The sequence below is a fragment of the Leuciscus leuciscus genome (genome assembly GCF_965113295.1).
Source record: "Leuciscus leuciscus genome assembly, chromosome: 18".
Taxonomy (NCBI): Eukaryota; Metazoa; Chordata; class Actinopteri; order Cypriniformes; family Leuciscidae; genus Leuciscus; species Leuciscus leuciscus.
In genome coordinates this window covers 25,410,747-25,426,725 of record NC_138742.1, presented here as the reverse complement: position 1 = coordinate 25,426,725, position 15,979 = coordinate 25,410,747, and the positions used below count along the sequence as shown (strand labels likewise).

The window sequence follows — 15,979 nt, the reverse complement described above, 5'->3', positions numbered from 1 at the left end:
TTCCTTCCTTTTTTCATTCCTCCTTTTTTCCTTCAGTTGTTCTTTCCTTTCCTTCATTCATCATCATCACATGAAATGCAAACGCAAAAATGCAATAATTCTATAATGAAATGACGTTCCTCACACTTACTACATAAAGTAATATCTTGAAGAACATTAATAAAATCATAAATATTCTTTTACAGTGCTCCATTGTGGCCTACAAATGAAAAATACTGTTACTATGCCAGCACTGCAATGAGAAAAGGCTTTAGAAATGTTTATTCATATCTGATTTATTTGGTATAAATTTTCACTCTGCGTTTTCCTAGAATCTGAGCGTATTTGAGCCAAACTCATCTGTCACGGGTAGGGATGGGTACCGAAACCCGGTATTAAACGGGCCCCGGTGCTGAATTTTGAAAGACCGCTGGATCGTTAAGCTCGGACGTTATCGGTTCAGCTGTCGGTACTGGAGAAATTATGAAAGTGCACACTATTTATTATTGCTATTAAGAAATTATTATCTTGCGAATTTAATCTCGCCAGCCACTTCTATATATAATAATATTGAACCATTTGTCTGTGATGCATTTTTGTTAAAGAGGGAGAGAGAGAGAGAGAGTGTGTGTGTGTGTGTGTGTGTGTGTGTGTGTGTGTGTGTGTGTGTGTGTGTGTGTGTGTGTGTGTGTGAGAGAGAGAACGTATGCTTTCTACAGTCGCCATTCATTGTTTACATGCACACCTTTTGTTTCAATCTAACTGAATTCATTCCGATTGGTGAATCTGAATGTAGTGTTTACGTGAACGCTAAACAAGTGATCGGTTGATGTGCGTTATAGCATTGCTAAGAAAATTCCCGCTCCTCTGTGAGAGATAGCCCACGAGACCGGTGCGTCTCACAGGTGTCACTCATCAGTAATCACGCCACCGGCCTCGCACCGTTCTCCCGCGCCCCTCAGCCTCGTCCTGCTCGCCACAGTAAACATAATGAATGGCGAGTGTAGAACGCAAAAGCCGAATCCCGGACATTTTGGGCGATCTCGAAATCCCGGGCAGACTCGTCACGGAGACTCACGATAAGTCAAGTCAAGTCAAGTCAAGTTTATTTGTATAGCGCTTTTCACAATACAGATTGCATCAAAGCAGCTTCACAGTATTAAATTAAAATAATACAACAAAGTTTGTTTCAAGAGGAATTTATTGATTGATAAAATTAAATTAGATATCCCCAAAATATCCCCATAATTTATCATTGATTGATAAAACGGCGTCTTTTCAGTTTCGAGTCAACTAGTAGCTGCCCTCTGTAACCGGTAGGCGTGGCTTGGGAGTGGCCTCGTAGGGCAGTAAAGCAAGTGCATTCTGGGAGTTGTTGTCTTTCATCCACATGAGCCAAAAATATTTTTTTGGGGCTTTTCTCAGTCTAGAAGGCTCCAAATTCAAAAATTATTTCACATTTCTACTACATAAATTACCCAATTTAAATACACATTCCCTTTAATTTGGACAATTCAAGAGAAGCATCGAGTGAGCTCTGAATGTGGAGAATTGAATTAGCTTTAGAAATCACCCAGAAATACGTTGACTGTGAAAGAGAAATAACAGCATTAAACACATTCAATTACACATGTTAGCATGTTAACTTTGACATCTACATATGTACATAATTCATAAATGGCTAAATAATTTATCCATTTATCCATTCAAAGCTAAAAACACTGTTTATAATTGGTACTGTCAAATCATAGTTGACATTTATGAAGTTTTTTTTTTGTTTTCATCCACAGACGCACACTTCCCAAGTCAATACTGTCGATACAGTATTGAATGCGGCCAGTGTTGAGTACATTGGACAGTAGAGTTGAGGTTAGCTCCATTGATCTGTCAGGAGAATCTGATTGGCTTATATTTTTTGTGTTTATATGCGGCAGGGCGTTAGATCACTATACGTAAGCTCTTCTCTCCTATTTCAACAACCTCAAAATGCACAGTAACAAGCTCTGTGCTCTGGACAGTGGCTGTTCTTGCCCTTTCTGGTCCCAGTCGTGGACAGGCCGGGCCGGTTGAGTCCCGTGGCTGAATTGGGGTGAAGGTAGGCTGGCGGGGCAGGCCCATGAGGGGGCAGAGGGTAATGGTGCTTCAGCCCGGCACTACTCCGGCATACAGAGCTGCCATTCAGTGTTTCATAGAAGGTACAATTATTTTTCTTTTTTTACTTACTAATGGTTGGATGGTTTACAATGATGAATGCTTTTAATGTTTGTCCCAGAGGAAGGTGTTTTTGCTTTCAATGCTCAGGAGACCTAATTTAGCTGTCCGTTATGTTTCATAATATGTATCATGTGTGTCAAATTCGTATCAGATGTTTCTACTGAAATGACTTTAGGGAGAAATAAAAATAGATATTATGAGACTTAGAGAGTTATGAAATGAAAGTGGATAGTATAACTGGGTCTTTTGATGGGATGTGAATTTGAGTTGAAATTTCTGACTCTGGTAGATCTGAGCGATCTCTTCTGAAGAGATTAATACAATATTTACTTATTCTATGATTTGTGCATTTCCAAAATTGTCATCCTATTCAACCTATGTGTTAATCATTTTGTATTTGCATAAATATGAATATTTTGCACAGTAATGGGACTGTATTGGGTCATCACTTGATGACTAATGTAAAATATGGGTATTGAAGCAAAAACCCTTGAGATCCATTTAATAATTATGGCCTGGAAACTAAGATTAGCTAGGGGTAATTGAAAAAAAAAAGTGGTTATGTAAACACACAACTTAATTTTTTCAATTACACATAAAGTTTATTTACTGAATAATTTTAAGGCAACGGGTTTCCTCCCTTTTTTTTTTAAGTTAAGCCAACTAATTACTTTTTACAGTTTTCTCCTGAGGAAAATCACTTAAAAACAGTAATTGTGACCACACCTTTATACTGAGATCTCATTGGTGGTTTTCCTTCCTCTTATTATTATCTGTATATGTATTCAGTACAATAGCTCACGGAGACAGCAAATTCACAAAAGAAAGGGTTAGGAGATTAAACAATATTGCAGTATTATGAATAAATAGAAGGACTACTGGATCTTATAAGTGAATATTTGAATATCCTTATTATGCAGATGATGCTGAATATGCTAATGAAGTCTGTATAAAAAAAGTTTCCCTGCAAGGTCAAAGTTTCCCTCCAAACTCCGCAGATGTTCACTTGTTTTTGCATTCACAATTAAATTATCATCTCTTTTATGGATATAATTTAAAACATCACAGCTACAGGAGCTATAGGGGAACATAGCTCTCTCTCTGCAAGGTTTGGTCTGTGTGTGACGTGACGAGGCAGTCAGTGAGCATGAATAATTCACACACATCCATGATTCAACATTCATACTTTCTGTTTGTTTTTCTTGTTTAATGATGTTTTCTGTCTGTTGATGGAGGGCGTCTCAGACTTGTTTTTTCAGCGGGAGATCTCCTGTTATTCCCCTGTCAATCTTGCTCCGTTCCAGGTCGAACTTCTGGCTGTCGGAGCAATTTGATCTCCCACAGATTGACTGTTTGCAGTGTGGAGAGACTCATTTTAGTAATGCATGTTACTGAATATGCCAGAAACTGAATAACCCCTCAAGTAAAGTGAAGTTGAATTTCTAATTATAGCATTTTATTGAACAGAAAAGTTAGAAATACCAATTAAACTTCAAGTTTAAAGCTGCTTTGCCTTGGAGATTCACTGAAATGTCCAAGGTTTAACCATGTGATGTCGACTTTGTGAATCACCATTTACATAAACTGAACTCACGTCCGATCTGAAGTTGTCTCTGCTTGCTTTCATTGGGCAAAAGAATTTTCTTTTGGAGATCTTGAAGTGAAAAAAAATGAGAGATGGGACTATTCACCCTGCCTACTAAGTACTAAAGCTAGTTTGTATGGATGAGAAAGTTCACAACACATTCTTTGAGAACAACTTTATATTTTTACGGTATTTTTCGCAACATGATTGAATTGCTCTCTAGAGCTGGGTCAAGATGGAATAATTTCATGCTTCATTTCTGGGGTTCAAGATTGTCCCTGCAGGGCTTCCCCTTGGTAAATACTAACCACGGATTGAACACACTATAGCTGGAAGACATGCTGATATGGAATAGACTTATATATTGAAAAGGTAATCTCAGGAATATGTTTTTAATTAGCTTTTGGCTATATTTATTTAACCTGTTCATGTTAACTGTAGTTTAAAGTGCAAAAGTTTAAATTTGAGGACACTTCCTTTGTATGTAATAAATTTTTTTTTTTTAATGTATATGCTTTTTCTGATGGTATCAGATAGCGATACCATGGTACATTGACACAGTATACCATTTATTCAGCAAGGATTACTTTACTTTGATCAAAAGTGACAGTAATGTAATGTAATGTTACAAAAGATTTTTATTTCAAATAAATGCTGTTATATTCATGATAGAATACTGAAAACAATTATCATGGTTTCCACAAACATATTAAGCTTTATTGATAATAATCAGAAATGTTTGTGGATCATCAAATCATCATATTAGAATGATTTCTGAAGGATCATGTGACACTGAAGACTGGAGTAATGATGCTGAGAATTCAGCTTTGATCACAGAAATAAATTACTTTTTTTTTTAAAAACAGAAAACAGTTATTTTAGGTTGTAATAATATATTTCACAATATTACTGTTTTTACTGTATTTTTGATCAAATGAGTAAACGAGACTTATTTCACAAACATAAAAATAAAAACACTGATTTTTTTGTTTCTCATGTTTTGGCATAATATAGACAAAGGGTGACAATTTGTATTTTATTATTTTATTTTATACTTCCATTTGGATATTTCATAGTTTTAATGACATTACTATTATTCTGAAATATAAAATAGTAATAATAAAGTATTATTTTAAGCAAAAAAAAAAAAAGCAATTATAAAGATAGGTGTATAAACTTTTACATAGTGCATATGCAAAAAGAAATTAATTTATAATTTGTTTAAGTGTTCTTTTTTCATGTTAAGTATTTATTTGAGTTTTCTGTCCAGTTCTTCAGGAAGAAAGTGCCATTTTTGAAGGGATGAAGGTAGTGCAAGTGCCTTAGATTGCTTACTTTGTTGATAGGTGAAGGAGTCTTGGAGCCTTTGGGAAAGTTCATCCAGTTAATAAGAGGACTTTCTTCTTTAGGAAGGAATAAGTTTTCCAAAAGTGCTTTGGTAATTTACCTTGGGCTTTGGTTCTGTATGACCTTCCCAAAAGCCACACTAAACCACAGGGTAATTGCTTGCTAATGACTGTTAAAAAAGAAAGGAAATGTCAAATGAAGTTTGGAAACTTTCATAATTAGTCTTCTTCCGCGGTGGCAGGAGAAGATCTAAGCCATTCCATCAATCATATCAGGCAGGAGAGTGGCTCTTTTTTCAGGGTCGAAAGCATTTGCCATTAGATCCCAGCTCTCTCTCTCTCTCTCTCTCTCTCTCTCTCTCTCTCTCTCTCTCTCTCTCTCTCTCTCTCTCTCTCTCTCTCTCTCTCTCTTTGCATTTACTTAACGGTCCTTGCTCCTGTTTCCATCTCTCTCTCTTTCTTTGTCTTCTATTACATGTATCAAAGCGGTTTAGTGCCTTGCATCAGCACTCAAAGAGCTTTTGTACATCTCCCTCCCAGAATATTTAATGAAAATATTCTGACTTTTGTCCACATTTGACCTCTCCGTTCTGTCTCCTCCCCTCCCCTCTTCTGATGGCGGTGTCGAGAACGCCTTTTGTCTTCTTCACACTGAAGGACTTGAAGATCAGTTCTGGACAAGTTCACATTCTGAAAGGGTCAGAAATAATCTTGCTTTCTAAAATTACACCAGACTGTCTCCACGGCATTATCTACATAGTCTTAAAGACAAAGAGACACAGTGTCATTGTCTCAAAGTCATCAGTTGTCCAGAGAATGCCTCATCTGACTTATTTCTTGGTAAAGATTTGCCAAAATCAACAATGTGATCTTGGTATTGCATGTATTTGCAAACCTATAGTTCAAACTGCATATTCCAGGAAACACAGGTTATTATTTATATATTCATAATATATTTATAAATCCAATGTGAATGGCTGAAAGTGTATTAGTGGTGGGAATATTTTAGTGACTGCTTTAAGTTACATCGTTGCACCAGTAGGTGTCGACTGTCATTGAATCAATCACTCAACCAAAATAGTTAAAAAATACTGATTCATTTTGGGTCAAAATAAGTGCTGAATTCGGAATTGCATATTAGCATGCATGCTACTCTTTCTTTTTCTGCCATAGAAAGATATGGTAAAAATGCTAAGATTAGTATGCTAGTATGCGTTTCTGAATTCATTGGTTTAGTTGCCCCCTATACACGCAGTGTCTGAATTCACTCACTCATTTTCATTCACTCATTCAGTGGACTATTTCAGTGGAGTAATGTTGAGAATATTGAATGAGGTGATTTTAAATACAGCCAGCGTGTGTTCATGGGCGAGTCATTGAATTATTATTTTAACCGATTCATTTAAAAGCTCTCTCAGCTCATCTGAAGGCCAGGATTCTACGGCTCCTGGGAATCTGTTCCAAATTGGTGGGACACTCAGTGGAGAACGCGTTCATTGAAAGCCATGTACTGCACACCATCAGACTGGCTGACAAAATCTCCCAGGACTCTTCCCATGTGTTGCAGCGGGAGTATCAACTCCTGCCCTCCGGGAGGCGCTATAGGGTCCCAGAATGCAGAAAGAACTAATATAAACACTCATTTGTTCCTCTGTCAATATCTCTGCTGAATCAACACGGGAGAGTAAAGAAGTGATAGTTCCCACCATATATTTATGGCTATTGAAGACCACTCTTGCAGGGCAGGGCCCCCATCATATTAATTAAGTATCTATTTATATTTTTACTGATGCTTCTGTGTTTTTAGCTTTTTTAAGTTGTTGTGTTGTAATTGTTGGAGCTTGTATTGCAAGACAAATTTCCTTGTACACGGACAATAAAGTGCTATCTATCTAAAACAGTGATTCATTCCAGAACATAACTGCCTATGTACAGTAGATTGTTTCAGATCAGTCACAATCCAGGTGATTTTCGCCCACTGTTTTATGAACACTAAGATTTCACACATGCTATTCTTTTGGTGTACTGTTTTTCGCAGCCATTGTCTCCTTCTGGGATACCAAGTGGAAGTTCATATTCTCTGATTGAAATGCTGACACAGAGATTTGGACAGATGGGTAGATTGTGCAGGATATCCAGAGAAAATACAACTCTCAGCCGCAACCCCCTATGGATGACTGACAGATGCTGTACAGTCTTTAACCACACCCCTTTCTTTGACTGACGGGATGTGTTTCTTATCCATCTCAGTGTGTAGAGAGCTCAAATTTTTTGCCTCACACGGATTTGATTGGCAGTAATTCGTTTCCTGACTGCCCGAGAGAGAGAGAGAGAGGGAACAGTGAGAAAAGCAGACACAGGAAACGCATCACTGAACCCTGACTCCTGCCCCACGATCCCTCTTTCCCATCACCCCATGATTACACTATGAACTTGACCTGCCCTTTGGGATGGTTTTGATAGGTGGAAACACTTTTGTTTTAGCTGTCAGCATCTTCTAAACCGGTTTTTCCCAGAGTTTCAATTTTCCCACAGTCGCTTTTATAGCCCTTCGGTTAACACAGAGGTACCGGCGACCGCAGCACTGTTCGAAACACAATGGGCTCGAGCTCTTCACGCAATGAGACTCTATGCAAAGAGCTTTGAGACCAGCTTAACTAGACAAACAAAACTTTTTCCAAGCTGTGTAGGGCTACCTCAGCCCTTTGTGAGTTTTTGTGAATGGCCATTAATGTATTATTTACAGTCTTTCCTCCCTTTTGATCTCTCGCTCCCTCTTTCTCTTCCTCACTGACTTGTTTTTTAATCTCTTACGTGCTGATATGCGCTGGTAGCATCTTTTACCCTTCATTAAATATTTTGTACTTACCAAGTGCTCTCGTAGCACTGATCACATTAGCTATGCTGGGAAAAAAACACAGCTTACATAAGAAAGCCAACTGGGAGAGGTAGATACACAGAAAGAGAGAGAGAGAGATAGCCAGGGGGCAGAAAAAGAAAGACCAACAGCCTTTACAAGCACACCTGTAGTTTTTTATTTATTTTAATTTGCAGTTGTGTGTTTGGATAAAGCAGCTCAGGAGTGTGAACTGCAGAAAGGGAAAAGTGAGAGAATTAACTATATTCGGAATGGTATACCACTAAACTACTTGTACTATTTCTGCAGAATGAAGCTTTATTTAAACAGAAGGAAATTTCTATATAGCAAGCAACTTTGGTAACACTTTATTTTACAGTGTCTCTGTTACATTCTGTATGTAACATGTGCCTACTGTAGTAATGACAGTAAATGATGCATAATTACATACAACTCACCCTAACACTAACCCTTCTCTCAAAAAAAAATATTCAGACCCTTCATAGATATGACATGTTTAAATTTTGTTTACTTTAATTAAACGTCTAATTAGGAGTATGAGTCTAACATAAAATATTTAAATAGTGTCATCTATTAAATTTATTTAAGTTTGATCAACTCAATTTAGTTAGATTTAGGAAAGAGGAGCGCCTTCTGCTCATGTAAGTAAGTACATGTTGTTAATTAATATTACTCAGTAAATAAATGTATAATTACACTGTAACAAGGACACCTTAACATAAAATGTTACCGCTTCTTATTTTTTATTACCAATAAAGTCGGCATGAAATGAAATTGTATCCTGGTTTTGTAAATGCATGTCTAAGATCTTATTGTGAATGATTCATCCACTTATCCACTCATGTTTAATGGAACAAAAGATCTGTCTCTACTTCTGTTTCTTTGCGACTAAGTTATGTTGCATTGTCATGTTATTTTTGATGACAAGTAAGCATTTTTCACCTGAGATTCTTTATCATAATGCACTTCTTACATGTTTTACATAATATTAGACTTACCCATATGCATGGCATATCTGAATAATGGTATAACAGTCACTTAGAAATTGCTAGTACATTTCGCAAATAATTTCAAAGAAAATGCAAGAAACACAATGAATTAAACTTGAAATTTTGAAATAGTGAGTGAAGTTTGAATATTGTAAAACATACTACAATATTTTTTGTTTTTACATAGGTTTTATATTTGCCTAAATGAGCAGAATACCTGACCTTATATTTCCAGTGTGATTATTTGATATTTAAAAAAAAATCTTAAAATGCATTTATTCACTGCAAAATAACCAATGTTATTTCCAAGATGATAACTGTTTTGATAAGCTTTTGTGACAACAATGAAGCATGCGACTGTTTGAAATGTTTTCTATTGCATACTGCATAGTACATACTGCTTCATAATACGTTTTTATTTTTATTTTTTTTAAGTGAATAGTATTACACAGTGGGTGGCTTCTGATACTTTGTATGCATGGGAGAGCCTGTATATGATAATTATGTTGTGGCATCACAAACAGACACTGACATACTGATGTGCTTCATTTGCATGTTTATACACACACACACACACACAGACACAGACACTGACATACTGATGTGCTTCATTTGCATTTTTATACACACACACACACACACACACACACACACACACACACACACACACACACACACACACACAGCTCAGCGGGTCCATGACCTGAAACACCTCACCCGTCTCCTGTATCTGGTGGGGTTAAAGATTGTCCCTCATTGGCCACTTAGAGGAAGAATTAATGTCTATTCTTCAATTTTTCTGGACTTCGAGCACATGTTTGCTGACTAGGCATGTTGGGTTGCCAGGTACTGAATCATACATGATAATTTATTACATGATAATAATAATTTGCCTGCATTGTTCACGTCTCTTTGAAACATTATTACAATAAAAAAAAAAAGTTTTGAGTATATTTTAAAATGTAATTTATTCTTGTGATGCAAAGCTGAATTTTCAGCATCATTACTCAAGTCTTCAGTGTCACATGATCCTTCAGAAATCATTATAATATGATGATTTGAAATGATCAATGTTGAAAACAGTTGTGCTGCTTATTTCTGCATATTTTTGTGGAAACCGTAATCATTTCTCCCCCAGGATTCTTTGATCAATAGAACGTTCAAAAGAACAACTTTTATTCAAAATAAATTTTTTAAAAATTATTTTATGTCACTTTTGATCAATTTAATGTGATTGACATAATAATTAATTCATGGAGCTTCCTGTACCGATGACAATGATCCGTGTATGAAATGGCGGGATGTGCTCAACATCTCTCTTCATCTGTCCTCCACAGCTGCGTCCAGCTTCAGCTTCTGTCGGGCTGCGCTGGACCACACAGTCTCCGCAGAGGAGCTGAACTATCAGCTGCCACGCAGGGCCGGGGGCAACCTTACCTGGCATGAAGGACGCGGGCAGAGGGTGACGAGGAGGACGGTCAAACTGCTACAGCAGCCCGGCACAGAAGGAATACAGGTACACAACCACACTCCCCACAGGAGAGAAAGTCACTAATGACATCTCATTACCATCTTAAAGGGGTCATGACATGGATTTTCTTTTATTATTTTAATAAGTTCCTTGAGGTATACTTATAATATTAGTAAAGCTTTTGCACCAAAAAAAAAAAAGAAAGAAAACAAATATATATGCGGAAAAACTATTATTTTCAACTCTAATTCTGACCCTCTGTCTGAAATGATCAGTTTTTAAGGAGTGGCTCCTTTAAGGCTTGTCAGTATACGTCACTGTTATGATTGGCTAACTTCATTGCATTGAAAACAGTATCAACGCCCACTCGTTATTGGACGCGAGTAAGTGTTTGAAAACATTATCTATATAAAACCGTCATTTTCAGACAAAGCTTTATGAAATCATTTACTTAAGGTTTGTGATGTAGCTGTTGTCAGATCCAATACCGCTGACTGCTTCAACAAAAGTTTATTTGCGAATTTTACAAGTTACATTGTGCCTCGTTTACAAAACAATCTGCAGTCAAACGCTCCGAACAAACATAAAATCCTCCAACGCGATCCATGACGCCATTAAAATTAACCATCCACTTGTTTCAGACACTGGGATCCTTCTGAAGTCTGTACTACGGTGGCCGAGAAAGCTCAACGCGCTGCAACTGAAGAAAACACATGCAAATAGAAAAACACCTGCAAATTAAGAAAACAACTTCATCAGTTTCACAACACATGTGTGCTCCAAATACTCACAACACAACCAAATACAGAAACACACTGCAAAAGTTCACAACACAAACAAATCAGAAACGCGCTGCAAATAGGACAGAACACAACGGAAATGTTTCCGGGGAAGCCAATAAGTGACGGACCCGGCTGGGACGTGCTTACAGCTGTCTACTTTAATTTAATTTAATTTATTATTTAATTTTTGTTGCAAAACATACAGAGATTACACGTTTATGACATACAACTTTGTATACAATATACAAAATGTATTTATAATATGTTCAATGTCATAAGAATACTAATCAGAAAAGAACAATGAGCTGAAGACTAAAATAAATGAAAGAAAAAAGATAGAGAAAAAGAACATGAGGGAAAGATTTTAATATATACATCAGTTACATTGTACACATTCATGTTATGTTAAAATAAGTTTCATAAGAAATGTTAGAATGAAGGGTCCAAATCATAGACAGTATATAAGAGGTCCAAATATGAGACGGCGCTGCGTTGTCATGGGAACATCCCAGGTGAAAATAATGAGGAAATTACATTGTCTTTCATTGCTCCCTTCATCAAGTCCGTTCCAAACGGCTACATAATGGCACACAAGTGCCCCGCTCCCTCCAAAGTGCCCACGTCAAGGGCTCTGCCGTCTGCCCTTTTAAGGGAGTAACGTTAGGGCATAGGTAATGCTCACGAGCAATAAAAACGTCCCAGCCGGGTCTGTCACTTATTGGGTTCCCCGGAAACATTTCCGTTGTGTTCTGTCCTATTTGCAGCGCGTTTCTGAGTTGGTTGTGTTGTGAACTTTTGCAGCGCGTTTCTGTATTTGGTTGTGTTGTGAGTATTTGGAGCACACATGTGTTGTGAAACTGATGAAGATGTTTTCTTAATTTTGCGGGTGTTTTTCTATTTGCATGTGTTTTCTTCAGTTGCAGCGCGTTGAGCTCTCTCGGCCACCGTACTGTACAGAGACACAAACAAGCTGTTTATACTGGACAGTTCAAAGTGAAGTATGTCAGAAACTGATTGCTCATCTGTATACTGTATCCAGTGTAGACAGCGTCAGTGATTATAATGGGCTCTAATTTGCTTTTGTCACGACATGACGTCCACATCCAGTGTAGGCAAATATCAGCCGTTAAGCGACTGAACGCCAGTGGGCGGAGCCTATGGTGCGATAATGTAAACTTTTCATCGATGTCTTGCTCTTGAGGCGGTCATATGCAAAAATATTTGCCAGTGTGACATCACAAATCCTGCAATATCAAAACGAGACGCTTGATTAAATAAATGCTTTGTTTATAATGAGGAGGACATTTTAAGCTATGAAACTTAAAGGACTTTTTAATGGTAAAACTTTTAATGGTAAAAAGACCTGTTATATGTCAAAAGATCAGGGCCAATTTAATTTCTCATCTCATGACCCCTTTAACTGTTTCCTTTGGAGTTTCAGAAGAGATCTCAACAATGTGCTCAGATTTGCCTTAATTTCAATGAACTATATAACATATTTTCATACTGTTAATGGTTGCCAACAGTTGTATTTCTTTATACCTTTTACAAGGACAAAGCTCTGAAGGTCATGCAGACGTTTGCTTGTTTACAGCATTGGCTTCATGATATTTGCAGTGTGTAAACTTCTCCTCTGATCTATTTGTCAGTGCTAGCCCTTCTTACCCACTGCTCACCCAAACCATCATAACAGGCTCATACTCCACCTGTCATGATGAGGAAAATGCACCTCTGATGTCTGGATATTATAGCATCTCATTATAAGAACCATTAGCCAAGAATCAGGCTAAGCTTGATCTGAAGTGTCTCATAATACGCATGTTTTTTCTATTACCAGAGACAAATGAGAGGCGTACTTGAAATTAATTAGTCCCTCTTTGTATGCATCAACCTTGAGGCCCATAATTATTTCATAAAAAAATATTTTCACCCATGATTTTAACTACCAGATTTGATTAGCACGTTCTTTACGCTCCGTCTGTTATGTTGAGAATAATTGATTTGAATGGCGTGAATTGGGAAAATATCCTTTTGTAATGTGTCACCTTAAAACAAAGGCTTAGTGGAGTGGCTGACAGTAGCGTGTGGTTATTATATGATAAACATCTTTTTTTTTCCCCGGTTGACAGTGAACTGTGAGGAGACGTGTGTGTAAATGGAGCTGCTCTGGTGTTCTGAGAATCACTTTAAATAGAACAGATTTTATGCATCTGTCCTGGTCTCAGGATTGGCTCAGATGAGCTCAGTATTGCATGAGGGCTGCTGGATGTGTGTGTGTGTGTGTGTGCGTGCGTGCGTGCATGTGTGTGTGTGTGCGTGTGTGCACTTGTGTGTGCGTGTGTATGTGAATTGGAGAAGGTCACTGGCATGTATTCAAACACACAGGCTCACAGCTAACTGTTGAAATTCAAGGTTATGGCAACTAGAATTAAGAGCAAACTTTATCTTAAACTCTGTTTCTGCGAAGGTTTTATCGCACCCTAATTTTGCTTAAAGAGGACCTATTATGTTTTTTTTTATGTTTTCAACTTTCTTTAGTGTGTAATGTTGCTGTTTGAGCCTGAAAAAGTCACTCCAAATGGAGTAATTCTCTACATCAGTTAGCACTGTTTCTGAACTCCCATTTCTAAAACATGCAACGCAGTTGACCAATCACAACACACACTGTTGTGATTGGTCAATCACAAAAGTGATGGTCAGCCGACCAATCAGAGCACATTGCATGTTTCAGAAGGAGGGGCTACATAGATACCGAAACTAAACAATGTTATTGACAGACTGGGATGGGGTTTCTCAAATACATTAGGCTGGAATACACTACACGATTTTTAAAATCTGAACATATTGTTATTGTATTTGTAATGTATTTTGTTGCAATACTGGTGGATAGAGGACAGCTTCAGTTTTTAGTAGAGAAGAGCAGAGAAATCTAGACGTGTCATACTGTACATGACATTGATATTAAAATGGGCCGTCTTCGCAGTGTCCACAATTTGGCTCTATTCATTAATTTTATAATAAAATGTTTTCATTGGATACCATCCATATTGAAATGAAATGAAAGCATGTAGGAGATTGGTGCGCAAACGGTAGCACAGGTAGGTCAGAAAACACACGAGGAGAAGCGTTAGTATAATGCAACCACAGACATTCGCATTCAGACGAGATTAGATTTCTCAGAGGACCGTTGAGTTTGCTGAAAAACAGTAGGAAATTTGCCTTGGAATTGATTTCTTTGCATTTTAAGTGAAAATAGGAGAAAATATTTTACATTGGTTATTACACAGTTCTCTGCCTGACCCTGATTGGACAATCACAACATTTATCGATCTGATATTTTCTAATATTTTTGGTCATTCATGGCAATGTTGCATATCAGACCATCCAGGTAACTGAAACCTCTGTACTATTTTAATATCTCTCATATCACACCACAGATTCTTGGTTTATATGCAATAAATCTTGAGTCTCTGTTATCAGTTGTAGCAGCTCAAATCAATATGTCCACATATTTATTTATTTTGTCAGTAGCAGTGTAATAAGTGGGAAAGCATATGATTAGTAAGGGATAATGTGCTTTCAGTTGGTGTAAGATGGCAGCAGCTACGTCTGAATGTAGCATAGCGCTGTTTGGTGACACAAAGAGTGAAAATTAAACAACAGATACATGTATTATCATGCTTTACCAGTGGAGACAACAGAAAAATCATCACCTGTACATCCGAAGAATCAGAAAGTCTCAAAAAACGAGCATAAAGACCAGTAATTTTGTTGGCCAGGTAAGGGAATTAAACTCAGAGATGATCATGCTGATCCACGTCAATATATGGCAGTACAGGAATAGGCAAACTCGGTCCTGGAGGGACACTGTCTTGCAGAGTTCAGCTCCAACCCTAATCAAACAAACCTAATCAATGTCTTCAGGATTACTAGAAGGCTACAGACAAGTGAGTTTCATTAGGGTTGGAGATAAACTCTGCAGGACAGTGTCCCTCCAGGACCGACTTTCCCATCCCTGGTCTAACACCATTGATACTTAAAAAATACACAAAGAACATTGATGCTAACGCTAGCTAAAGAACTACATGTTAACACTGAAAAGACATATAGTGCAAACTATATCAGATTGAAACATAAAATGTTATCCATACTTCCCATAGGTAATTGCACTTGCACTTAAAGCCACACCGTGGACTTTGTGACCTAAAGAGTTGACGCATACAAGTTATTTTAAATGATTCCTCAGGCCAATATACAGCGTTTGACACTATTAATGCTCCGAGCGGGGCTGCCCTCTTGAAATACCGCCTATGTAAGTTTGGAGAAGACGGACCGTCGTTGGCCAGGTCATGTGACCTGGAGAACGTATCGCTTTACGGCCATCACGTGACCATAGGCTCTGATATACTCATGGAGCAGACTTTTGCGACAGTGCTGCGGCGCTTGTGGCCTCTAGGGGCGCTAGACGTGAAAGTTACAGGTCTAGCGCCCCTAGCGCCCGCAAAAGTTCCGCGGTGTGGCTTTAAAGACAGTTTGTACTCAGTTTGAGCTCTTTGTCAAAATATTTCCTTCATGATGTTCTAAGTTAAAAAAAAGTAATTATTCTTTTAACATCCTGGACGCTAACAATTAATATGCTACTATTATATCATATCACCTACAGCCATGTGAGACACACAACCTGGTATTATGAAGAATGTTGTGTAATCATGTAGCAGAAGTCAAGCTGTCCTGC

General features: G+C 37.6%; 1 protein-coding gene across 1 annotated transcript in view; it reads left to right on the top strand.

Moving 5' to 3' along the window:
- Positions 1-15,979, top strand: part of samd10b (sterile alpha motif domain containing 10b) — a 79,364-nt gene that overhangs the window by 24,209 nt on the left and 39,176 nt on the right. Inside the window, exon 3 of the mRNA XM_082145300.1 lies at positions 10,329-10,507. Coding sequence (XP_082001426.1) covers positions 10,329-10,507 — 179 coding nt within the window. The remainder of the gene's footprint in view (positions 1-10,328; positions 10,508-15,979) is intronic.